This window comes from Plectropomus leopardus, chromosome 1 (assembly GCF_026936395.1).
Source record: "Plectropomus leopardus strain MGB_pleo_1.0 chromosome 1, ASM2693639v1, whole genome shotgun sequence".
In the NCBI taxonomy this organism is placed as follows: Eukaryota; Metazoa; Chordata; class Actinopteri; order Perciformes; family Serranidae; genus Plectropomus; species Plectropomus leopardus.
In genome coordinates this window covers 26,983,384-27,010,267 of record NC_142176.1, presented here as the reverse complement: position 1 = coordinate 27,010,267, position 26,884 = coordinate 26,983,384, and the positions used below count along the sequence as shown (strand labels likewise).

General features: G+C 39.3%; 1 protein-coding gene across 1 annotated transcript; it reads right to left on the bottom strand.

Annotated features, from left to right (window-relative positions):
* Positions 1-4,787: 4,787 nt before the first annotated feature.
* LOC121944959 (calretinin-like) lies at positions 4,788-19,403 on the bottom strand. The gene is made up of 11 exons (XM_042488944.2): positions 19,179-19,403; positions 12,937-13,013; positions 11,174-11,263; positions 9,970-10,050; positions 8,790-8,846; positions 8,155-8,232; positions 7,649-7,704; positions 7,503-7,542; positions 6,738-6,791; positions 5,533-5,604; positions 4,788-5,360 (listed from the first exon to the last, which is right to left on the bottom strand). Exons 1-11 carry the CDS (start codon positions 19,270-19,272, stop codon positions 5,235-5,237), a joined length of 825 nt encoding a protein of 274 aa, XP_042344878.1. The 5' UTR covers positions 19,273-19,403; the 3' UTR covers positions 4,788-5,234.
* Between the last annotated feature and the right edge of the window lie 7,481 nt (positions 19,404-26,884).

Genomic DNA, 26,884 nt, shown 5'->3' with positions numbered 1-26,884 from the left:
CTGCATTTAGTCTTTGCCTGGCTCACCTTGGAGACTTTTCTAGTTGCTGTGATAATTAATGCCAAGATGACAGTTCACCTGCATGTATCTAAATATTTGAGTATGTTTGCCCATAACAAGACATGGGAAATAATATAGCATTACATACATTATTGAAATGGGTTTTTTTTACTGAAGGACAACTGTCAGATGTCAGACTGTTATCACTTATTTGCTTTACCTGTTTGCCAGAGCACTACCTCCACTCTTCCACCTTCTCTGCATGTCACTCCTCACCACACAATTCTTACTGTTTCTTGCAGTTTCTCAAGTAATCCTTTTTTTTAGTTAACAAACTAAATGAAGAATGAGAATTTGTGTGTAAAACACACTCAGATTGCATCCTTCAGAAGAAACATGTTGCATCAAAGTGTCTCGGCCACTGAAACTGGTGATAAAATTGTTATCTTCCAGTTGTGCCAAATATTTGTCTCGTAATCAGCGTAATGTGTATGCGTACTTTGCTTGATTTAAGAGGCTTTAAACTGGTAAAAGCACGGAATAAAGCAGTTTTGCATTAAAAAATCACTCTCATTGTGTTAAAAGGAGCTTCAAACTACGGTGGCCGATGTGGGAATGTGAAAACATGAATGGCCCAATCTAGAGCCAGTGTTTGGTTTGCCCACTGCGGGTTACTGTAGAAACATGGCGGGGTAATTTGGTAATCTCTGGCAACAATGAGTCACTCCCTATATAGATATAAACACTGAACTCCACGATCCTCGTTTTCAGGTGACCATACACTAAAGAAAACATATTTATAATATTATATTCCCTTTCTGCCATTATATATATCCCTGAATCCTACACACTGGACTTTTAAGTAAAGATGCTAGGCATGTTTTCACTATAGAGCTATACAAGTTTATGGGAACAGCAACCTCACTGTCACTCAGTCTGTGTAGAGGGAACAGCAACCTGGAATAACATCAGAGCCTGGAAATTCATGAAACATTTTTCTGCAATTAGATAGACTCGAACTCACTGGCACCCCAACAGAGTGACAGAGCGGGAAACACACTTGGCTTGCATGGACTGCCAGTGTGTGGAGGAGATAGGGGGGTTTCTAACAAACCCATCATGTCAAAGAGAGCTCACATTCACACATGCATTGTTCAGAAACAATCCTCTGTGGAACAGAGATGGAATACAAATTACCGTTTACAGCGTCTGTTGTTTATTCAGTAACGTGTGAAACAACTTCCCGTGTTTCCACCTATGTGCCCTTAATGGCACAGGTTTCAGCTGTATGGTTTTGCATCTCAATCACTCAGCATTTGTCCTTAAACTACATCTTGAAAAGGATCTGATGACATAATAATAAGGCCAGAAGGAGGTTGAGGGACTGTGGAGCAAACAGCAGAACTGAAAGAAGCATTACTGTAAAATGAAAGCACAGCAAAAAAAGGGAATAAAAACTGATAAGAGAGAAGTGTTACTGACTGTAATGCTGAGTGACATCTCACAGCTTAACTTAGGGTTGGACAGGCTTCTTTAATACCCTTTGTACAGTATATGTGTGCGCATGAGTGTCTCACTGTTATAGTTGCTACTCCTTGTAAAAAAAAAATTAAAAAATCTACAGCCCCCTTTTTGGCCTTCTGTTTATACCAAACACACAGAACAACATATGTAAATTTTGCTTCTCCACCCACGCTTGTGAGATTATGGGTTAATAGGTTGTGTGACAAAAGACTTTATTTCATGTATCACTTACAGTAATAATACTTGACACAGTGTGGGTGCCTGCTGGACTCTGTTCTAAAACAGTGTCTCCTCTGGTGTGCATCACTGTAGTTCATCCTGTTCACTTCTTTCAATATCAGCTCACACACACAATACGTTCAGTCATATATACTTATCTGAGGGATTTAATTAGCTTGCATTGTTTTCATTCAGCACTGGCTCTAAATAGGTCCATTCGCATTTTCACATTTTTGCATCAGCCACCGTACTTTGCAGCCCCTCTGAGATACTCGTGTTGAAAAAACACAGATTTTTTTTTTAAAACATGGAATTGATTCATTCAGTATTTTTACCAGTTTTAGTCACCAGGTCTGTTTGTTTTGGAGAGAGAGAGACCTTCAGTTTTGGTAAAAAATCTCCTGAATGTCTGCATCTTAAATTATGAGAGAAAAAAATTAGTATAAATTAGCAAGAGCTGCCTATTTGCAACATGCCTAGCAGTGTAGCAGAAACACTAATCTAATTTGATACTGTTTTATTCAGCGTTTTTACAAGTTTCAATCCGGTTCAAATCGCTAAATCAGTTTGTTTTGAGGAGGAGATATCTGTGAGTAATTCCACTCCCTGTAAAAACCTCCTGAACAATGACACTGGACACTGAAGGAATTCTAACCATAGGTTTTACCTGGTTGTAATCTGCAGTCCTCACTGCTGGATCTCCCTAAATCTTACATACTCGACCTTTAACTTTGTTGTAACTACCTCATAGGGCAGGAAATGTACCACTACTATAAATTCTGTTTACAAAGTCAAATGTCATTTCCAGCATTAGTCCACTAACCTTAATCTGAGCAACAGTCAAATCAGCCAGAATAAGTGAGAATATCTGTTAGGGTGTACAGGGCCTTTAACAATGGTGTTTGATTTTCAAAATGCAAATGTTCATCTGTGTTATCATGAATACAACTCAGAGCCACCAAGATGAAATGAATGAATCACAAAAAATGTTGTTTTACTCACAGATTCATAACTGATTATTATAATCATGACCCTCTATACATGTCTATATGGTACTAGAAATTGCCACTAGAAACTGGAAAAGAATTGTATTTGCATTTCATTTCAGTATATAGTCAAATGCTGCATTATAATCTCTGCAGCTTCTTTTTTCTTCTTAAGAAAAAAGGAAAGATTGTCCCTAGTGTCTGTCATAAGAGACACACAATTAGACTGAGATCTAAAAATATCACTAATATTTGCACAGATTTTTCTAGGGCAACAAACATCTCAGAAACAACATTCATATTTTAGAAAACACTGCAGTGACTAAAGGCTCCAACATGATCACTATGATGTGTTGAACAGAAGATGATAATCATGACAATAAATTAGCATCATAGTATCTTTGGGTAAGATGTGATAGAAATGCCTGCTATCTCTGAATGGTTTCACTGCAGATGGAGCTACTGTTGGAAACACCCTGGAAATCAGCAAAATGTATGTCTTTCAATTTATATCAAGTATGTGTGTTTGTGGTTGTGTGTGTGTGTGTGTGTGTGTGTGTGTGTGTGTGTGTGTGTGTGTATGCAGCTGTATAGAGGGTAAATAACAGAAAGACTCTCATCTGTTTCCGTTTCTTGTCTCATTGCTCTCACTGAGTGGGATTGATGTGTGTGAAGGAATCAGAGCGGATATAACTCTCTTTTTTTCCTTCCTGTCAGCAGTTAACAGAGTTTCACAGCGTGCCCTTGTGTGTTTCCGTGTATGTGTGTATTTGTAGGCCCACATGCACCGAACAACAACACCGAACATTCGCTGAAGGAGGGGGACATTGTATTGTTCGTGTGTGTGTGCATGGTTACAGTGATGGTGGTGTGTGAAGGGTTGTGCTTTAAAGATAGTGAGTTTAATTAAAAATGAAAGAGCTGATTATTAATTGATGGAAGGTAGACCGTTCCATGATGCTGAAGTACGGGGGTGTGTTGACTCTCTTTATTAAAGTAAGAAACAGAAAATGGCAACATTTCTGAGTAACTACAAAAGTGTCTTTTGAAAATTGCAGTGCATGTTAAATAATACTTATTTATAATGAAGATATGTTGTCATTTAGATATTAAATTTAATCAGTGCTATTTTAGGGAATATGTTTTGTTTGGGGAGGAGACTCAGATACACACATTTGGATAAGAAAAAGCGCAAATCTTTATTTTCTCATGTTATGTTGTGGCAGATTTGTATAAATGTAGAAAGAGTAAGAAAATCATCTCGCTGTATTTTTTGTTGTTGTCCCTGCTCTCTCATCTTGTTCTGCTCTGCTCATCTCAAAGTGCCACGGAGGCTCCAGAGACTCTCCTCTATGAAAAATGGAGCAGGACAAGCTTTTTCTACATCACACTTTCTGTTACCAGGAGATTAGAAAGTGAAGGTGGAGCACTGTGGAGAAAACACTCTTGCTTTGGGCATCTGTACCTGAGCTGTAATCTTCACCGGAAACACACAAGTCTCCAAAAGGGAATCATTTATTTTGCTTTTACATGGCACTGAGACAAACAAAACTTTCACCGTCAAGAGGGTGGCACCGCTGAAATGATTCCCCTGATAGCTGAGGTTTTGCAGATGATGCAGTTATTTAACCCTTTGAAACCTGAGCAAATGTCAAAATCATGGAAATAGGGCAAACAAGCAACTTAACAAGAAATTGCCCAAAAATCAGCAAGCAATTAGTAAAACAAAATTAAAAAAAATAGAAAAACAAAAGAAAAGTAATAAACCAAAAATAGACTATTGTAAATATAGTTTTATGGACGTTTCTTCCTAGGTTTTTTAATAATATCTAATAATCCCCCCCAGCTAATTTTCAGATAATTTCCTTCTCACCTTTTACTATATTTTTGTAGGAGATTTCTCACCAAGTTGCTTTTTCTGTGTTTTTCGAAGAAAAAAAACATTTTTTTTGAGGTTTCAGAGGATTGCATGCAAGCAAAAGGTGTCTGAACGCAGCGGAAAATTGATGACGGTCCAGCAGTTAAAGGCTTAATGCAAATGATTAATTGGGACAAGAATTGTCATTTTATATTTATTCATTCTCAGTAATATCTTTGATAGAACAGTACAAGCCTTGTCAAATAAGAGTAAATCCAATAAAAATAAATAAAATAAATAAACAGATGCTACATAAAACAAGTATATTAAAATCATTGGGAGAGAAACATATAGATATGGGAATAATGTAAAAAATGCATATTAAAAACAGGAAGTCAAATAAATACACAATATTTTCCTGTAGTCATTTCTATGGCTATCTCACTATGGAACTGCATTTTAAGTTCAAAAAAAGAAAAACCTCAGAGGGGTAGAAAGCTAAAATAGCAGGGCCAGCAGTACACTTTGTGCTCTCACAAGCACTTGTTTTCACTCTAAGTGGTGTAGCGAGGTTAAGGGTCACACATGCACCAGGTTACATCAGGAGGTAGGAGGGAGGAGGAAGTAGGGAGATGATGGCAGGGAGCTCACAGCGTGGAGTCCCGGCAGAGGACGATCTCCAGCTCAGTGCGGTACAGCTTCCCTCCGTCAGACAGAGCCATGATGCTCTTCTTGTACCCCATTAGTCCTTTTGAGTCCACGGGGTCCACGTCCTAACAGAAACGGCACGGGCACATAAAATCAATGCATTGACACAAAGTGGTTTACAGATGGTACAAACGTACAGTGCAGAGGCATCTCTGGCAGCTGTTCCATCTCAGCTCTATATTTGGCAAGTAGAAAAGTAACCCGAACTGATCAATCAATGGGCTAACTATTCATTACCATTTTGTTCTTGTCACAGAGGTCCTTCAGCAAAGCATCCAGCTCCTGCTCATCAATGTAGCCGTTACCATCCTGGTGATAGAGACAACACAAGTGGCCTGAATTATACAGAGGAAATGAGAGCATTCTGTGTATGGAGAAGAATAATAGTCGACAGCTGTACAGTTCTCTGATGAAAAGTGTCCACAGGTTCTGTCATTTCCACGCTTCTACTCACTGACTACGTGAGCAGCCGTGCAATGCATTCTGGTGGCTCACTTTTGCGTTTCGAGAGATGGGGAATCCACTCCTCATTTGCATTAAGTTGAATATAAACTACTTCATGCAAATCAGGGGCGTCCAGCATGACTCACTGTCTCCGGAAACTCCTGAAAAACTTTTAAAATAACTGCTGTTCATCTAAAATGAAGACAGATTCAGGAACTGCATGGCTTATTTCTCACCTTAAATTCTTTTCAGAAACAAACACATTCTGTGAACTATTTACATAAGGTTTGAGAAAGCTGTCAAACTAGCTAACATTTCAATTAAAGTCAGAAATGTCCCCAGAAGGGTCTGGGGGTATTCAAAATCATTAAGATTCATCCTCTGAGGCACCATGACTGTCTGCACAAAATTTCATAACAATTAATCAAATAGTTATTGCACTAAAGTGGTGGATAAAAAAAAAAGATAGGTATATGGACAAGGAAAGAGTTTTTTTCCCCATTCTCTATGTCTATTTTTTTGGAAACAACTTATATAGCTCAAGCGACATACGGCCATATGACATGACAAAGACATGAAAAAATGGAAGAATGGAACGATTCAGTAACATGGTAAAAGGATTCTCCATCTACATGTCGCAATGTACTTAACTTTCCTCAAAGATCAAAGCCAACAACACCACTTCTATTACAAGGTACATTATACAACCTTTTCCACCGTCGCCTTGACTTTTACAACTTTTGACATGGATGTATCTATTTTCATTCATAAAGGGAGTATAAATGAGCCCTCAGAAGAAGTGTTATTAATTGAAATTATGCAATCAATTTACAGGCCATAAATAAGAAGTGTGTGATCCGTCTAGCACAGCCTCATAGAAAATACAGAAATGTTACTTTCTTAAATACTGGACCCTAAAGCAGTAAACAAACACACACTGTGCATTACATAACACAGGATATAAGAAACAAACACACAGACAAACAGGTTGTTTTCACCTTATCGTAGAAGGTGAAGAGAGAGTCAAATTCTTTAACTGTGAGTTGGATGCCCTGTGTAACAGAGAGAGAGAGGGAGCAGGGAAATTGTTAGAAACTGCAGGGTATTTCTAGAGAGCAGTAAAAGCCCCACCAGATACCGAACTGATATTAATCCATGCAGATTATGATAACTGGGTCTAGAGTTGAGTTAATCCTGATCAGACTAATCCTCTGTCAGAAAGGAATTGTTGATCTGCTCTCGCAAGCTACCATGTATGTATACACGGAAACATACATGACAAAATACATGTGGGACATATATGTGCTGTAGATTACTATTGTCCCTGTGCTACAAATGTGCTACATCAAAATGTATTTCCTCAAAAATATTTTTCAACTAAGGATATACTCGAAACTATGCAATAAGATGAGCCTTTTTTATTTTAAGATGCAAATTAACATCATTGATTTAAATTATCATTATTTATTGATTGTTAAATCGAATAAATTCAAGATAAATCTGTTCATAAATCCAAAATACATTAAAAAAATGTTATATACTGTAATATGTTTTTACTAAGGGATTTAATGTAAGCAAACATGCATTAGTGTGAATGTCCCATATGTTAATCGGTACTTTGATGACAAATAATCCTCTTGTCATGAATCCAATAATGTTCTCAATCTCCAATGTTGTCTGACTTTTTATGTCAGAGGGACAGGACTTAAGTTGCCATAGGAGGTGTGATTTTATCCCTAAAAACAATTCAAGTTTAATCTTACTTCAAACTTCAACAGGAAGTTCTCCTGGACGGGCAAGAGCCTGCAGTAAAACAACAAGAAAGGTTTCATCTTGTTGGCATCCTTTAAGAGAGGTTTAAATTTTACACGCAGAGCACAGAGATAATTAAAAGTGGAGACAGACTCACCTCGCCATCTCAGAGAGGCCGAGTTTACCATCACCGTTAAGATCAAACATCCTGAGCTGCACAGAATGAAGAGGATTTATCAAACAGAAAGAAAACAGGAAGTCTAAAAACACCTTCACATACAGCCCTACACTCACATTTTATATGTTAAACATTCAAGAGTGTTTAGACGCCAGCAGGTGAGTGTGTTTGGACCACAGATGGCTGAGTGAAAAGTGATGTTTCAGCACTACATTAAGCTGGAGGTTAAACCCAGACACTTATGTTCAGTATATTAAAACGAAAGCCTTTAGGGAAGTTATTCAGTTACATTATGTAGAAATGAAGCTGCCAAGTACTACATTTTTAACAGATATTAAAAAAAGAAAAAAAGTTTGTCTTTTGTGTCAGTACAACTATAGACATCATTGTTTTGTTTATATAAATATGGATAATAGAAGAGTCTTGTAGTCATAATGTTGAGTTTGCAGAAGCAAGAAAACCATATTCTGCCTAATGATACTCACAATTGTCTGTGTGTACTCATTGAGCTTCTTTTCATCATAGTTTCTGTTGGCCTTCTTCAGCAGGTCTGACAGGAAACCCTGTAGAGGGAGAAAACTACTGGTGATCACATGATATGATGCTTTTCAAATATCAAGTTTAAAGTTATCTATTGTCAAATGAACTACAAATGCATGCTCAGTCACCGCCACTACACAAGTCTGGGTCACAGACTCCCTCCAACAGTATAACTTTTAACCTTCGGACTGCTATAGGACACCCCAGAAAAACATATACAACGGTAAAAACAGAGAGAGAAAGAGCCTAGATATAGGAATATATAGTAGTAAAAGTTTAAATAAAGGATAAAATGTAACTAATACAATATGAAGCAAGTGTATCAGTTGTTTTTGCAAACGTAAGGTAATGGGTTTTTTTTAAAGGCACTATGTGATTTTGTTTTTCACATATCAGTGAGAATTTTAAACTGAAAGCATGATACACGTGCAGAATCAGCAGAGACACCACTAACACTGTTTCTTTTCTTCGCTGTGAGAGTGCTGTATTGTTGTAAGAACAGCTGAGTTTTTAGCATGTACTGTAAAAGATTTTACATTAATCCACTGTAGCTTGCAGAGTTTGATGTGTTGTGTTTTACCTTCAACTCATTCGACTCAATGTACCCACTGCGGTCAGTGTCATACCTCCGCCAGGCCTGCAGGAGAAGAGCAATGAAGTTACAGTAGCTTTTAAATAACATCTGTGCTACTTTAACCACAATTATCAGTTAAAAAAAACCCAAACACTATCTACAGAAAAAAAGACAATAAAGAGAAAAGACAGAGGGAAAAGGGTGTCATTTGATATAAATGCAAGGTTTGTCAAAGCCCTTAGCAAAGATGGATACCTAAACCCCTCCAGCACTCCCCTGCAGAAAGCTGTGCTCCATTCATAATGTATGCTCTGTCTGAGAATAGCTTTAACACAGAGCGGCCTGAACATCACACCACTGAAAATCCTACTCAGCTCGAGTACACCAAGTGTGTGTATGTGTGTTATTTTCAATCACAGTGGACCAGATGTTCAATGCCTCACCATTTTCTCTCTAATTAATTCAACATATGCAGAAGTGTGGGTCAAATATAATGTTGTGTACTTGCTGACAAGGCATTTAAACACATGCATGAAAGTCTGTTGAAAGGTCTTACTATTTCTGATTCAGACTGATAAGAAACCTATTTAAGACTGGAGCTTATGTTTGGTGTGGTAATATTGTTACACTGACAAAGCTAATATATGGAAGAACTGTGAATTTAGTCCATTTATGTCAAATAAGACAGTTTAAGTCAGATTTATACTCTCAAGGATGAACAAAATCTTAAACACAACACAGTCTCCAGCACAACTTCCAACATTTCTGACAATGTTTTAATTCCAGACACGTCTTCAAGGCGGTAAATAAACATATTACACAATTATTGGACTGTTTCCACAAGAAACAGGCATTCTAAAATTGCAGGGAAAGAAAAGGCGTCGCTGGGCAGCTGAACATGTGTCGCACAGGATGAGCTGTGACAGCACTACTGACTTGAATCATTTGTGGGGAAATTTCACAGCAGTGAGTTAAGCAGTTAGTCAGCGAGGAATGTTTTATAACAGAAACAGAGAAAGAAAAAGGCTAACTTTTGGGGCTGTCCAATACAAAATCCAAATTCTTTACCATCATTAAACTAAATTAGTTTTGACAAGTGTGAGAGCTTGGCAGAACAGATCAAATATATGGAGTTATATAACGAGTAGTCATTGAGGTAGACAGACACAAATACATACAAACTTACAGCCATAAACTCGGCGCTTGATCCCACAAACTCTCTGAAACAGAGCAGGAAGTTTTCCTCTGTTGGCAGAAGCTGAGCCAACTACAGAGAGGATGACAAAGACACAGAACTATTATCATCAGTTGTGGCTCAGAGGTAGAGCTGGTTGTCCTCTAATCAAAAGGTCAGCGGTTTGATCCCCAGCTCCTCCGGTCAACATGTCGAAGTATCCTTTGGTAAGATACTGAACCCTAAATTGCCCCAAATGCCGCGTCATTGAAGTGTGAGTTTGTGTGAATGATTACTGAGTAGCAGGTGGCATTTTGTACGGTAGCCTCAGTCACCGGTGTGTGAATGGGTGAATGTGACATGTAGTGTTAAAGTGCTTTGAGTGGCCAATAGGACTAGAAAAGCGCTATACAAGTACTGTCCATTTTACCACTAACCATTCAAGAGACCTATATTTTATGTTAATGGTTTAGATTTATGAAGACAGGAAACACTAAAAACATAGGCTTTATTTAACAGTAGTTATATTTATTAATATTTTTTGGCATTTTTTAATTAAGTTTGATAGGTTGAAAGTTAAAGAAAAAAAATATAGGGACAGAGAGAGGGGGGATGACATGTAACAACGACTGGAGTTAAACCAGGGACATTGTGGATACACTGAATGTGTCAACCATTAGACCACCATAGAAAACCCCAGAAATGAATCCTAAAACCAAGTAATCCTTTTGCATTTCAGCACCTACCGTTCCCTCATCTCAAAGTCAATGTGTTTTTTGAATGGCTTTCTGGTTAGAGGCCTGAAATAAAGTCTGTGGTTATCACAAGCTTAAGAGAGGTTCACGTTTTGTTTAACAACATAAAATAAATCAGTAAATACCCCACTGTGAAATTTCAAGTTTTTATGTGTCCTAAAAATGACGTTTGCTAACAAGTGGCTAATGAGTCTACAGAATGTCATCAATAGTATAGTTTGTTTTAGCCTAGCAATAGCTTTGTACTTCAGGCGAATGAATTTAGGCTTCAGAAATCCTGAAAGTTGTTTTAATTTGTGAAGATTATCTTGCTGAATAAAATGTGTAAGTGTCATAAATTTTTGTTTACCACAGAGCTTATTTTCTGCAATGATCCAAAATCCAATGGAAAAATCCTGTCTGCTTTTTGATGAGAGAACAAGGGTAATGTCATCGCTGGGGCAGCTGTTTTCAGTTCTTACCTCGGACATCTCAATTTTCCCATCAGAATTCTTGTCAAAGTTGGCCATGAACTCCTTCATCTTTTCTTTAAATGCAGTATGTGTAGGATCCTGCAACCACAACAAATCACAGCACAAAAAGACGTATGATATTAATGGTGTATTTTACAATTTTTTCATTTTTAAAATTGGAATTAATATTCTCAAAACATGTGCAAACCTCCAAACAACTGGGCGCTTATTAACAGATATGAATCTCTCATTCCTTCCAGCAAAGTGCAAATGCCTCAGCACATCTGTGCAAATGAGTAAGTACAATTGTAAACAGTTTGCACAAGTACCAATTGACTATGTCTTGCTTTTTGGTCAAATAGTTGTAAGCTCCAAAACATAATTTCAAGGCATAATTTCATTGTGTAAGTCATCACATGCACAGCAGTCCATTCAATTGTCAAAATCTGCCAGGCATATATATTATATATACCATGAATAACACCACAGTAATATGGATCCCCTGGAACATCTGCTGAATTGGTAAATTACCTGTCAGGTGAAACGTGAACTTGACTAATGCAGGGGGAGTCTCCCACATCTCAGATCATCAATCACACATTATGTCAAGTTCCCTGACAGATGCCACCCATGTGTATGAATGTTGCCAAACATGTGCAGAGCTTGATAACAGCAGAATCGGTAATTTCTGAACATGGAGGAATGTGGCCAGGTATCTTTACTTTGTAGGCTATAGATTACTTTTCTGGTTTTTGCATTGATGTGTTTTTGTATTACAGCATGTTGTGCTGTGTACATTTTCTGTTTATTGTGATGTACATATTACTTTACACAGGATACTATACACAAGGGTAGTAGCAGTAGCAGTGTGTGTGCAATGTGTGATGTGAAACCTTGTACTGTTGAAATCGTCATTTCAGTTTTATACACAATTGTATGATCTAGTACAGTAATCAGTCAGTGTCAATGAAGAAATGGGCCAAAAAGAGTGAAATGTGTGTGGATACTAACAAAACATCTAAACATTTGACCTGGAGGAAAATACATGTTTCCGAGGATAAAGAAGGCATGACACACCTTGCTGTCCCTCTGAACGGCTAGTACTTGTTGCCTTGGTTGGTTGGATTGGTAAGGCGTTGGCCAGTCAGAAGCAGAGGAAGGCAGAGTAGGGCAGGTCATGCCTTCGTCCATTCTTGGAAACACAAATTTGCATCCTGGAGACACCAATTGTAGCGGGAGCTACCACAGCAATGGTTTTGAGTATTTCACCCATGGATGTATTAAAAGAATTGGATATTGGGTTGAACGCGGGGCTGCTAATTGGTACATGAAGCCAAAATGGTTCAACTGCCACATATTAAAATACCCAGATAACCCAGGAATGATCGGCACTACGTCACTGAGCGCGTGCATCACAAAGGGTGTGCGGCTGAGTGTGGCCTGAGTGGCCAGCCAAAGGGTTAACTTCCAGTTTAGAGTTTCTAAATGTTAGCACATCCTGATAGTGAAAAAAAGATGGTAGGATAGTAAAGATAGTGAAGTCATTCCGCAGGGGTCGTGACACTCAAAAAAGTTTATCCACTAATTTATAGACGTCTCTTTTGCCATGTAAGTCAATGACATCACGTGACAATCTAATTACACTCTACCCCAGCTGTCATACAATCCATGTTTTATTTTGTCAAATGCTGGATTGAAGGTGGACTGAAGGATCTGTTACGGATGTGGTCTGCTTTGTGTGAATATATTGAAGTATTGGTGCACATACTCACCACGCCTGCCCCTCGTCTCGCAGTCTCCAGCTCTTTGAAGAAGTTCTCCAGCTCCTTCCCCTCAATGTAACCGTTTCCTACAGAGCACCAGAGGAACTTAATTAGTTTGGCACAAATGATGTTATAAAACTTTTAAGCTGCCTGAAGCTTTGTTGACTGTTTAAAAGTTTGATTAAAGGCTGTGGATGTGGATGAAAGATTAAAGGTCAACAGGGGTCTTTAAATTTTGGAACAGTGGCCAAACCTCAAATGCTATTCTGGTCTCAAATCGTCTGTATTTGCATCCAAGTGGGCAGCAAACTGTAAAGAGCTTATTTGGACTACATACAGAACACACACATGCTTACAGCTGTTCTGTTGCATACAGTTGTTTCGTAGAGTATTTGGTTGGTTGAGCCCCAAAATCAGTGCACATGTCAATATTCATGTCTTCAATGAAACTTACAACACTGTGAAATAAGACAAATTATCACATCATCTCTACACAACTGAAGACTTTTAATTTTGATGAACTGAAGGCATGCCACACAAAATCAAGCTTGCAATGAGAGAAAATTCTCACTCATGTATCCCGTGCCAAATTGGCCTTTCTGGATTGTGGAGAATAAGTGATGTGCTGCAGCAGGGAAAAGAAAAACAACCCACAAGAGTCCATTGTAGCTGGCGTGTAAGCAGTATAATGAGTTTTCTTGCCTAAGAGGGTGGAAGTGTGCAGTCAGACTAGTGCTTATTGGGGCATTCTGTCCCTGCGTTTGGATTTGTAAATCGTCTGTCAGTCACATGACCGGGATGATTTTAATACAATAATTTACTCCACTGGTTTCTCTGCAAGTCAGAGGGTAACATATAGGACATTCAGAGCTCTCTTTTTAATCATAAGAATGAGTCCCATCTGTCTAAAATCCAAGCAGGGATTGCAGGGTTCGTGCCTTATTATCGTACATAAATAAAATTGTTACTTCAATTCAGAATAAAACACAGATGTACAGAATAAAATGCAGAGATTCACCCTGCCCCACCTCCCTCTTCATCTCTTAATCTCTTATCCTCTCATCTCTTTTCCTTTCTGATCACCTCCCCTCCTCCTCCTTTCGTCTCCCTGCCCAGATTCATTTGCACATAGTATTTGATAGGTGCTCCATGTCACCATCTGTGCTTTGGTTGAGCTGCTGTTTTAGATACTGTATAAACATATCACTGCTGGGACACAAAGCTTTGGGTGTGGGAACACAAAGCAGGACGACCCAGCAAACTAAAGGTGACATTCATCTTCAATTCAACTCCATTTTGCTTTCAAACAACCTGATAAGTTCTTATCATCTGTTAACGTTCAAACTGAGAGACAGACGGATTATCCCTCATTAGCCAAACAATCAGCTTCTGCAGCAAAGATGAAGGATGAAAAATCATCACCAAGAAATTCCGCAAATAAAATTATTATATCTAGATCTGCAATTTCAAATGACTTTGAGTGCTACATTGTTAGTTTTGCTGGTTTGAACCCAGCAGTTAAACAAGATTGAGCACAGTAATCCCTCAGTATATCACTGTCTATACAGGCTGCTCTCATGCTCTGTTTGCCAGTTTTCCTACTGAAAGCCATGCACCAAAATTCGTATATATATACATTTCTGTAAAACTCATATTTGTATTTGTATTGACATTTGGGAAGGCTGCAGTCGACCAATGCAGGTGTAAACAAGGAAGCAGGTCCAAGAAGGAGGTAGGCTGGGGCGTTGGATGGGTCACAAAACATAACCTTTGTCCAGGACTATCCCTAGGAGACTGGTGTTGGGAACTGTGTGAACTTTGAGTGAAACTAGAGTCATTTTCAGGTATGTCATTATGTTTCTCTGTGTAACCTTAACCGTCATACCTTAATGTCTTTTGTGGGACGCCTATACATAGGAAATCAAATAAACCGTTGTGTAAGGATATACGGTTCTGTACCACCCACGCACCAAACACTGTCTGCCAGAAGCTACAATCTGGACATTAGCAATATCTACTAAATCACTACATCTTTACACCCTTGTCTTTACACTTCAGTCTCAGAAAAGTTTACGTTTGGCTAAGAAAAAAAAAACCAATGAAAAAATGTCATCTTGTTCAATATGCTACATACTGATGTGATGCAGGGACAATGTATGCAAAGAGCCACTCTGATAGTCTGGCCAAACTGATTGTATATTGTAGTGTTTTCATCTTTCATCCATGCCTTTAATTATAGGACATGACCAATAAATACAAAGCCCCATTATTTGAAAACTAAATTTACAAATTTGAACACAAACTTCCCACCTTATGACCAAGCGGCAACCTCCGAGGCTGAAAAAATGATGCCAACGTGGAAGTGCCATAAACTGCAGTTCCTGAAATAGCCACTTGAGGCTGGCTCCAGAAGCCAGTCAATCCCAAAAGACCGTGTTAAAATGTCCAACTTTGCAGCAGAAATAAACATGTTTACAGCCTGGTACAAAAAAACGCTTGTGGTCTCTATAACTAATTTTAAAATTCGTGGCAACTGCATGGGGGATGAATTCTCTCATAACTTACTCATATACATTGTATTAGGGCTTAACATTATAGATATTCAAGGGCAGGGACACTTTGAGTGACAGGTAGTCTATGAGGCATAGCTATAGTCCATGAGTCACATCCACCCCTTGCTTCTCCAAAGCTTTTGACTCTAAAAACTCCAAGATGCTATCAGAAATGTCAAACTAGATGCTTTAAAACAGGAGTCAACCAATAGGTGATTTCACGGAAGTTACGTCCATTATTTTACAGTCCATGCTCGTGACTGGTGACTCAGCAGTTTGCTGCATCTGTCCTGTTTGGCTGGCCCTTTAGAGCTGCATCTGCAGCACACGGTGCACACAGTGGTGGGTAGGACTACAGGTCAGCCCCTTCAAATATGCATGTATTTGAATGTGTTGTTTCTTCAAGGACATGGAGTCAAATCAAGTTCTGACTGACTAAAAGTTTACTCTGTTTGAAAAGAAAAGATTTTCTAGTAATCTGAATGAATTTTAATCTACTACATAACTGGTAATTAAATACAGTAAAGAGTAACACAGGTCGGGAAAGCAAGGAAGAATTAATCTATGATGAAGTCTGAATGTGTTCAAACCGTGTTACTTGTAAAAGCCCTCATAAGTAACTGTGCTCTCAGTTCACTGGGGCTCACTGCCAGAGTTCAGTTGAGATACAAATCTCAGCTGCCACATGGAGCGCACCACTGCACACAGCATACTGAGCAGATGCAGCCCTCGACTTCCCAAAACATTTTCAAACACAGCTCAACGCTGATTGCTCAATGGCACATCAGAAACAATCCAGCTGCCTAACGCATAATGACTGAAAACAGCAAAAATTGTCATGCAAAAAACACTTTTACTCGCTATGCGGACAGAAAAGCCCACACGAGTTTGAAGACTGGGGGAAAATCAGTGCACACATTCTTCAACTGGCTGAGGGCCTCAGTTGTTTGTTTGTTCATTTGTTTGTTGTCCTCGTGTTCCCTGCAGCCAACAGAAGCTACGGTCCAGTCAGCCACTGCTGTGCAGCAGTTGTGGTCAACAAAACAACCTGTTGCTGCCTTGATGCTGCTTTAGCGAGACAAAAGGCCATCACCAACACATCCACAGATTTTTTTTTAGACTGTGTGGACAGAAGATTGTTTACTTTGAGTGAGACTCTTGTGATGACGCACAAGTCTCTATTGCCCTCATTCGTTATTTTCCATTTGACTGATTTATTTTACCAGAAGGCGGCAATCCTTTGAAACATGTTGTCAAACTAAGGAAGGGCTTTTCTTGTGGAAGTAATTAGCTACAATTTCTTCACCCTCATTACCAAGAGTGTGGCGCCCTTGAGCAGAGCACTCAATCCCAAAACTTCTGTGCTGGAGCTGCTTGAAGACAATGGTTTAGAAAAAGCCATTGCAATTGTCCAGGCTGGAGAAGTTCTGGATCATAGCTGTTGATCAGCTGAGCATTTACACTATCTGCTTTTTCTGTTGTTACATACAATGACATACCTGTTGCAAGTATGCTTTCTTTATTGTATGATCACCTGTAAATAAGAATTGCTTTTGTCACCTTGGAATGAGCAACATATATCTATATAGGGAGCAGGTCCTCGTTTATGGAGATCATGTTTCTAGAGTAGCCCAGAAAGGACAAACCAAACACTGGCTCCTGATAAACACCTTTCAAAAACTGTTGCAACTGTAAATAATGAATAAATAATGTGACCATATTTTGATCTATCACGACTATAGTCACAGTTAAGATTGGATGTTTAGGGTCAAAGTGCGGCTAACCAACCTGTCAGTAGGAAACAGGACACAGTGTGACAGTTTTGTAGGATGCTTCAGTGCTGTCAGGCTCAACCATTTGATGATATTGTGAGTTTATTGGACAGGGTGTATAAAGGCTTTAACAATAGAGGTCAGAGCTCGATGTGAATGGCTTCACAAAATAATCCCTCAATGTGCAACATGAAAATTACTAAAACTGGAGTGGCTCATAGTGAGACAGGGAACAATGCTCTGCGGCAGTTTGGCTGCTGGGACATTTTCCAACCAAGAACATGGCGACCTTCTTACCTGAGACTCGCTGCTTGGAGGAATCCAGAAGAGTGTTTAACCACTGTTACATTGGATGTTTAGTAACTGTATACAGTACAGTATAGAACAATTCATATTCCTTTTACCTAACAATACTAATCAAAGAGCCAAACTTACTTGCACATTAAGATTTTATTGATGACCTGTTTATAAAATATGATGCATTGTTATCAGGGATACGTTCACTATCAATTACTCTGCTGATTATTTTTGGTCCATAGTTATAGAAAAGATTTTTTTAAAAATCACAATTCTCCCAAAGCCCAGCTTGACACATTAAAATTGCTTGTGGTGTCCGACCAATAGTTAAAACTGGAGGATATTCAGTTTAATAGTATATCAGACAAAGAAAACCGGATGAGAAAACCAGATCATTTTTGGCATTTTTACTTAAAAACATGTCTCGCTGACTGACTGATGTTTTAAAATGTGGGACACAATTAAACAATTAACAAAATAGTTGATCAACAACTGACGAATCAGTTAAACGTTTCAGCCATAATTGCTATAGCTCAGTCTACATGACAGTATGAAGGATAGTTCACCTCAGCTCCATCTTGGCTAACTACGACACTGAATAGCTGCTTATATTAAAATATCAGAAACAACAATCCATCATTACATAACAATCACGGGCACCTCCCACCTGCACAACAAATACTTTCACTTTTTCCTATTTAATTTTATATTAATAGTTATTAAAAACAATTAAAAACTGCAATGCAACGCAACACACACACACACACACAAATACACACACACACACACACTCACACACACACACACACACACACACATACACACACACACGCACACACACACAAACACACACACGCACACACACACAAACACACACACACGCACACACTCATCCCTCCACTTCATTCCCAGTAAGCTCTCAGAATCAGAAGCTCCTCCCAACAAACTCCAGCAGAAAACACCCTTCATCCTCTTCTCTCTCTCACCTTTTCACCCCCCTCCCTCTCTTGTCCCTCATCCTTTGCATCCCTTTATCCTTCCCTCCCCCATCTCTCCTTCACTTTCTCTTTCTCTCTCCCTTTCAGCTCCCTCCCCCCTCATCCTCTCCTCCATCCTTCTGTCTGTAACTTAACTCTGATAGAGTCTTACTTCATTTCTCTCATCAGAGTCTAAAAACCATAGCAGATGACTCATTTAAATCAGAAAATACAGCAGCTCACAACAGTTATTATAACACAGGGTGTTACAGTAAAGCCATCAGAGCATTAATCACTCATTACTGAGTGGTTCCTAGTAAACACACGATGTATTTAAAAAACAAAATCAAGCAGCCTACATTTGAAAAATTGACAGTGAAATAAAAATACATATCCGATATAGTCGTAATCATCTGCAGTTATTTCGAGCAAATATGTTCTTTTCATACAGAAGTTTGTGATATTGGGGTTTTTTTTATTAAAATATAACAGAAAAAGAATTAAACTCACTGGAAACAAAATTTTTGTAACATCATTAATAAAAACCTGATTTTCTAATAACACACCCTCCCTAGAATTGCATATTGAGCGTCTAATAAAGACTAATTGATGACTCAATTAATGGAACAGCGATCAGAGTGGTGCGCACTGACCGTCTGTGTCAAAGTGTTTCCAGATGTCGATAAACTGCGTGGCGGTGATCTCAGCCAGGTGCAGATGGGGCGGCTGCTGTGCTTGAGTTGCCATCTCCGCAGTTTCTGCCTCCTGTTTGTCGAGTGTTGTAGTTAGAGGTAAACTTTTCCCGGTGTGGAGCTCCTCGGCACTGTGGGCAGCTCCTTCTCAGCTGAGGCTTTTAAACCCCCCGTGGCGCCCGCGCTCCTCCTGCCCGCCACACGGGGGCGCTTTCAGCATGAGGAGAGCCTGCAGGCAGGAGACCAATTACAGGAGGAGGAGGAGGAGGAGGAGGAAGGCTCTCTTGGGCTTTGCATATGAGTTACCATTAACTGCTGTCCAGGCTGCTGGTTTGATAGGAGGATCATTATACATCATCCAATCCTGCTGCTCTCATGAGGAGAGAATCACATCAAACAATTTATCCTTGCAGCGGGGCGCCCTGCTGGCTCCACTGGATCTTGTAGTATCCATGTCATCCCTGTCTCTTCCAATAATGCCACGGCTCTCATCAAATGCAGCCTGAACAGATTAAATATCCCATCCCAGTGGCCCCAACACCTCAGCAGGAGGCAAAACAGTATGTGCAGCGGTGTGCATCTCATGCTCCAGTGAGGGCAGCATTTCCTTTTTCACTGTCTGCTGAGTTTTGATTTTACCCTCCAAGGAAGAAGAAAGGGACTGAAGCACAGCGATCACTTTACAGCCTTTGATTGTGCAAACAGAGGAACGTTTCAGCACCACTGTGTCATCATCAGAGTCAAAAAGGTCAAAGACAAACAGGCACACATGTAGTCAACCCACATCAGGTGAGCAGTTCACATTGAATAATTGGTAGGACAGGATTTCAAATCTATTGGACAACACACAAGTGGGCGGTGCCATTGTCAGTGCCACACCCCATGCACCACAAGCTCATCAGGATCAAAGAGACATATCTCTAAAAGTTACAAACAGTACAAAATATAACTTTAACAAATACAGAACATTAATGGTTCAGGTTCTGCAACAATCACAGGAAACAGGACAAATTCAGGTCATTTAAGACAAAGCGCTAAAATCAGTGTGAATCCAGTAAGCCTCTCTGCAGAGCTGTGAGTTAACAATGTCACCACCTCTAGGAGAGGGTGACCCTTCTTCTATTCCCCAGAACTTTAATGTATTGCCGCAAAGCCATGGTTAGCCTGTGTATAGTCCATGTTTTGTGTGCGTAATGCAGTTTTGTGTTCAGAAATACAAGTCTTTACAGCTCTTTTTGTTTGTCCAACATAAACTAGGATTTTACCCATCAGATGTCATAGAAGAAACTACACCCTCCCATCATTCTTATACTCTCAGCCTTCACACCCTCTATTATTCTTCCTGGCCTGCAGAGGTCAGACGAGCACTCAGTCTCGTTGGCCAATTGAACCCACACTTGGTGTAAATCCAAGCAGCAGCAGCAGTGGCAGTTGTATGGCCACTAAATCACCTGCACGCCTTTTGTTCATTCTGCAGGATGAGCCATACGCTCCTCCTATCTTTTTCTCATCTTCCCGTCCTACTGTGGTGCATCTCTCCTCTCTGGTTTGGTCCCCACGAGCTGGTTTGAAGGAGGGGTGCTGTGGGTGGGGGGAGGGGGTTCCAATGGAGCGGATGCAGAAGGAGAAGCAGACACTTTATCTCCTCCCTGCAGAGCTGTGTGCCGCCGATCAGAGAGAAACGGGAGAAAACAAACAGAGAGAGTTAGAGAGTGCAGATAATAAGCGCATGTGTGTAGGATGAGTGCATATGTACAACTAATGTATGTGTATGTGGAAAAGACAGAAAGAGAGAGGAGGGAAAACAGTCAGAGTAGGGGGAGGTATTTATAGAAACTCCCATCGTAAAGCCTAAACTGTATGAATAATAATTAGATAATTTATAGGGTTTGTTGGCAGAGCTCTAAGCACTCTGTTGAAAGTGCTGGAGGTGAAGTGATGAGCTGAATTATAGAGAGGTGTGAGGCATGAGAAAGCTGCAATGATGGATGAGGGACAAAGATGTTAATGGATCTCTGATCACCTTTCAGATGGAAAAGTGCCATGTGGATATGAGCATGCACACTCATTAACTTACACATAAATGTGCTGCACACACATATGGGCACATACCCACTTCAAAGGGGGGGCAGCCGATGTGGTGTTGGCTTTGCATGCTTGTTATACATTTCATGGATTGGAGATTATGGATAATTATGCAATCCTGTTAATGCTGTATTAAAATATTTTATGAAATTTAGATTAGCTGAAAATGGCTAAATCATGGTAATTAACATGGAGCGAGAAAGCAGGATGAGTAAATGTTGCAGCAGCAGGTGTTTAAGAGGCTTTTCAGTACACTTTGATTTAATTTTCCAAAATGCAACGAATGGAGCATCTTTGGTGTTACGCAGAATTATGCAGGATCAAGTGCACAAATCCTGTTCGGGTCTCTGCATAAAATGAACAGATTACTTTAAAGGAACAAAATGATAACCTATTGTCAGAGTACAGACTTTATAGTGCTCATTCTCAGGGCAAATGAAACTGAATGAACTATATTCTCATTAAATAAAGATGGACTAGTTAGTTACTGCAGGTTGAAGTGGTGGGTTAATGGTTTTTGTTATGGATGATTATTACCTCCAGTGTCTGCTGCTGATTCACATCAATCCTGCGCGAATCAATGAAAGCCATTCCACCTACACTCTCTCTGCATCTTCTATTTAGTATCCCAGATTACAGTCAGAGCTTAAATAGTTAATATAATTGGATTGTCCATGTGTGGATATTAAAGTATAATTGGCATCTATGTTGCAACAAATGAATAAATAAAGCTTTGTGTTTTCAGTGTCTCTAAAAACTAAAGCTGTTTTGTCATAAAGCCTCCAAGGATGAGCCTCCTGTTCCTTTTCCTACAGACACTGACGCTAATCCTAAAGAAGTAACTTTTTTTCGTTCAAAGAACTCAACACAGATTTTAACCTTTTGAGAAGCCAGAGTAAGGCAAGCCATTGCCAAAGGTTAAGTTTATATTATTTGCTTCTTTTTGAGGTTTATATAATAAGACATTTGAAAAATGTGGAAGCCCAAACATATCCTTAAACATTAGCGTCTTCTAAATGATACAACTGCCTTCCTTTCATAAATGTATCATACTGCTCACCTCCTCTTATCAACAGTGAGAAAAACTAAGTCCTGTACACTGATACATATCTCACAAAATGAGTGTCTTAAACATTCACTACCTTACTACTGTCTCTAAACACTGTGTGTGGGTGTGTGTGTGTGTGTGTGTGTGTGTGTGTGTGTGTGTGTGTGTGTGCGTGTGTGTGGCCGAACAGCAGCTGCCCGGTGAGCCCCTCACTGATGTTTGCGTGCACATTACCTCCAGTACGCAGTCATGGTTGAATCTCTCTGTGCCTCATTCTGATATCTGATCGACCAACAGCACGCGAACCAAAGAGTTGACCCACCAGGCAAATTAACTCCACCTGACTTGGTGCAGAGTGAGCAGAAAAAAATAGAGACTGTAGAGAAGAAAGGAAATTATGCTGCCTCTTATCCTTCTATAATATTGATTCTGTTAACTTTGGTGGACCTGTTATGGTGAGACAAATTACACCTTTATATTCTAAAAAGTTCAGTGAATCTAGTGCATCCCAGCATAGTTGTGCCCACATTTGACCTGAGAGCAGTGGATAAATTTGACAAAGGGAGTCTGAAAAAGACCTTGCTGAAATAAAAAAAATAAATAAAATGTTGACATTGTATGTTTCAGCAAACCGTGAAATTGAAAAAAAAAAAGCATGACATTTGTATGATTCATATGTATGACATAGTTCAGATCACATGTATATAAGCTGAGTTTCTCATCAGGAGGAGGGAATGATAGATGGCATGACACCTACATGAGACAGCAGCAGACCACTGTCGAGACCAACAAAGCTGGCAGTTTTTCAATGACAGTTTGGGACATGTCCAGCGTAACAACAAAATCTGGCGATTGTAGCAACAAAATCAGTTGTTTTTTTAATGAGACTTGGGGAAGTTTCCAGCCATGTTCATGGTGAATAAAAGCCTCTGGTTTTTAACAAGAGTTCAGGACATGTCCAGTCATTTTCATAACAAAAGATGATGTTTTAAAACAAGAGTTCAAGACATTGCCAGCAATTTTGATAGCAAAAAAAGCTTGTGTTTTTAAAACAAGAGTTCAAGACATTGCCAGCAATTTTGATAGCAACAAAAGCCAGAGTTTTTAATGAGATTTCAGTCTGAAACATGTCCAGGCAGTTTGTAGGGACAAAAGCTGGCATTGTTTTCTTTTTTTCTATTTTTATGAGAGCTCATAACATGTCCAGCTCTGTCTGTATCAACAAAAACATTAATTTTGTTTTTTAAAGACAGTCCGGGACATGTCCAACCATTTTTGTAACACAAAAAGACGGCATTTCTGAACAGGACCTCAGAACATATCCAGCCGTGTTTAAAGCAACCAAATTGGGTATTTTATCCAAAGCATAGGCACGTGACAATTACAATGTTGTCACAGTATAAAATTGAAAATTGAAACTCACAAAAAACATAAAAAGTTTTAACATTCATTATATATGAAACTTTTGAATGTTACATACACATTGTTTGCAGAAATGTACAACGGCAACATTTACTCTGGTGACTGTGTTACAGTTTCGTGGCAGCTGGAGCTGAAACAGGAGAAATAAGTGGTGCAAAGGGATCATTCATGATCATGATGTTGTTTTCCATCAAACAGTGTTAATTCCATTATGATGGAGTAACACTGACCCAGACCCAGTGAGTATGAAGTAATTTCATAAGGTAGGAATCATCCATGTTGGTTTAGCAGATCACTGTAGGCATCTGGCACGCAGGGTAAATGCATGCTGAGTATTACATTTACAGAATGCCTACAACTGGTATTCACCACATAGATCACCAGGACATATTAAAGCATGTAAAAGCATATGCAATTCAGCAGACAATCCTTCTTCTGAATGGCCAGGAGGCTGCACAATCAGGCCTCAGAGAAAAACAGTGCAGTTGGATGTTTGTCTCACCCATCTGTCATCATTAGCTCCACATCCACTCAGGACAGGCGTGTTAATGTGTTCTCTGATGAACAGGACATCTACAAACCTGAACTTTCTCTTCTTCACTATCAAACCTCCAGAGAGCCTTTCCCTCGCCATGCAGCCGATCAGATATCACATGAACTGATAAATTACACCACAGTCATCCTCACTGATGCAATGCCACTGAGACAACAAACATCTAAAACTGCATAATTACACGCTCAGAGGAACAATAAATACCAAATGTGCATATTGTTGGTAGGAATGACTATCACAGTGTGGGATTATTTGTGTGGAAGTGTGCATGTAGATTTGATTAGGCTTTCTGGATTGGACTGCCAGAGACATTTGCTCCAGCGTTAATACGGTTGAGCAGAAGTCAGAGTGGGAGTGTACAATTTGTGTAAATTAGAGTGACAGGGTGCCTCATCGCAGTAATCAGCTATTTGTATCAGCTGCACAACATGGACTGAGTAACTATAGTGTGACCATCAGAGATAGAAACTGTGGGAGTTGCCAAAGGCTGGAAACAGATAGAGCAGAGTCAATTTTCAGTCTTTTTGGCAGATTGTGTTGTAATTACTTCCCTGCAGAAAACTAGAACAGATAAACACCTTACAATGAAAAACACTGTGTCATTGTTTACTGCATGCCATTTACAGGCATCACATATGTTGGAAATAACATGTAGTAATGGCAGCAAACACCACCATCACAGCGGGGCATCTTGCTGAGATAGGAGCTGAAATCACACAATGTGAAATGGACATCTCCACATGGCATTTCACAGATGAGGCAGATAGTTTCTAATGATACATTTTTATGTTTGAGTTTGCTGAGCAGCTAGCAGGAGAATGGCATCTGTCTGTATACATGCAGCACAATGTGTTCACCCTCCCCACCGTGGGGAACAATTAAGATACCGGACCTCCCGAGAGCACATTTCTCAACTGCAAAAACAACCCTACCACTAGTAATAATGTCACCCGAGACAAGAAGTGATTATTTGTCCTCATGATGCAACAGTAAGGCTGTGAGGCAATTGGCTTCATGGATCTACAAAAAGGAAACAATGATGGGAATGCATAGTCAGGTAATACAATTTAGAGCAAGTCAGAAAAGACCCATCGCAGTGCTGTGTTATTCCCAACAATAGTTTTACATGGGAATACACTTTCTTGTTACTTCTAGTTAAATGAGAAGATTGGCACCACTCATATCTGTTAAAAATGAAGTTATTTCCAGCAGCTAGTTAGCCTAACTCATCATATAGATTGGACACAGAAAGAAATAGCTAGACTGTCTGTCAGTAACACAAGCTAACTATAAGCACCTCTTAAAAAAACATACCTATAATATGCTATATCTTGTTTCTTCATTTGCATAAACCAAAGTGTACAAAAACAAAAACATGTTTTCATTTTATGGAGGTTATATCCCTCATGGTTATGAAAGTCCAAGAAGTCACTACGTACAACCAAGAAACAGTCATATAATGTTATACAGCAACATTTTTAATTTAATTTAAATTTTTTTCATGCTGAACCTAGCTACAATATCACAAAAATACCACAAATATTACAGAAAAAATACAAATAAAATACATGCAAGCTACCTAAAGTTACATTGTTGACTCACCATCAATGGTTGGTGTGGTTTGTCAGCTTGGGATGGAGATAAAAGATTGGTGGATTGGATGGCAGCATTGGCAGGTATTTCACCAACAAAGCGATAGGACACAGTGGGTTCCCTGCTGCTCAAACATAAATCCCCATGGGCTCTCTTTGTTTCTTTCTGGCATCTTGATGTCTTTTGTGAGTTCATTGGATTGCGTACTTCTGACTGTTCTAGCTAATTATAACTTGGCAAGAAAGTTAAAAAGCAAATTTAAATTTTTTTTTTAAATGCTTTGAATCCATCAATAACATCACAAGAATACAGCATGAACTTTTTTTCACAGCAGACGCTTTGACTTATCACAGGAGGAAAAGCACAGGTGTCACTAATAGCACTAATGATGGCTCTGTTGTACTCAAATGGGAGTGACCATGATCCTGTGTGCACAAAACCTGGATCCTGAAATCAAAGCAGCTAAATGGAATTCAGCCATAGTTAGTTTCATTATCAACACCTGTGCTATTTACTCGTTAGTGCTATGAGTAACACCTGTGTTTTTCCAACTGTGACAAGTCAAATTGTCTGCTGTGGAAAAGGTCTATTTAAAATATTTACTAAAGTTGTACACATTCTTTGCCCCCATAGTTAAAGAAAACACTGCTTAAGTCTCACACCCTGACTACCAGATGAGACAGTTTTTACATTTGTTTTATTTTAAATGTTCTAAACGTCCTAAGTCCCCTCTTACTACCTGCACCACTGTCCTCACACAAATGTCTGTCTTGCAGCACAGATCGCTTTTAAATCGACTACAGAATTCAAGTTTTGATTAGACTCAGGATGCATCAAATAGGTGTCATAAAGCAAGTGTTTGGGGTTAGGATTAGGGTTAGGGTTACACACACACACACACACACAAACGCAGAGAAAGGGCTTGTGCCCTGCCCTTCCCTCCCCCGACCTGCATCCACCGCTCCT

What these genes read in the sequence shown, in the direction of transcription:
- LOC121944959 (XM_042488944.2), bottom strand. Translation starts at nt 19,272, where the DNA reads ATGGCAACTCAAGCACAGCAGCCGCCCCATCTGCACCTGGCTGAGATC. An exon ending in ATGAGTACACACAGACAATT is followed by an intron (nt 7,705 to 8,154) that starts GTGAGTATCATT and finishes CATTCTGTGCAG; the next exon opens with CTCAGGATGTTTGATCTTAA. An exon ending in TCTGTGACAAGAACAAAATG is followed by an intron (nt 5,361 to 5,532) that starts GTAATGAATAGT and finishes CGTTTCTGTTAG; the next exon opens with GACGTGGACCCCGTGGACTC.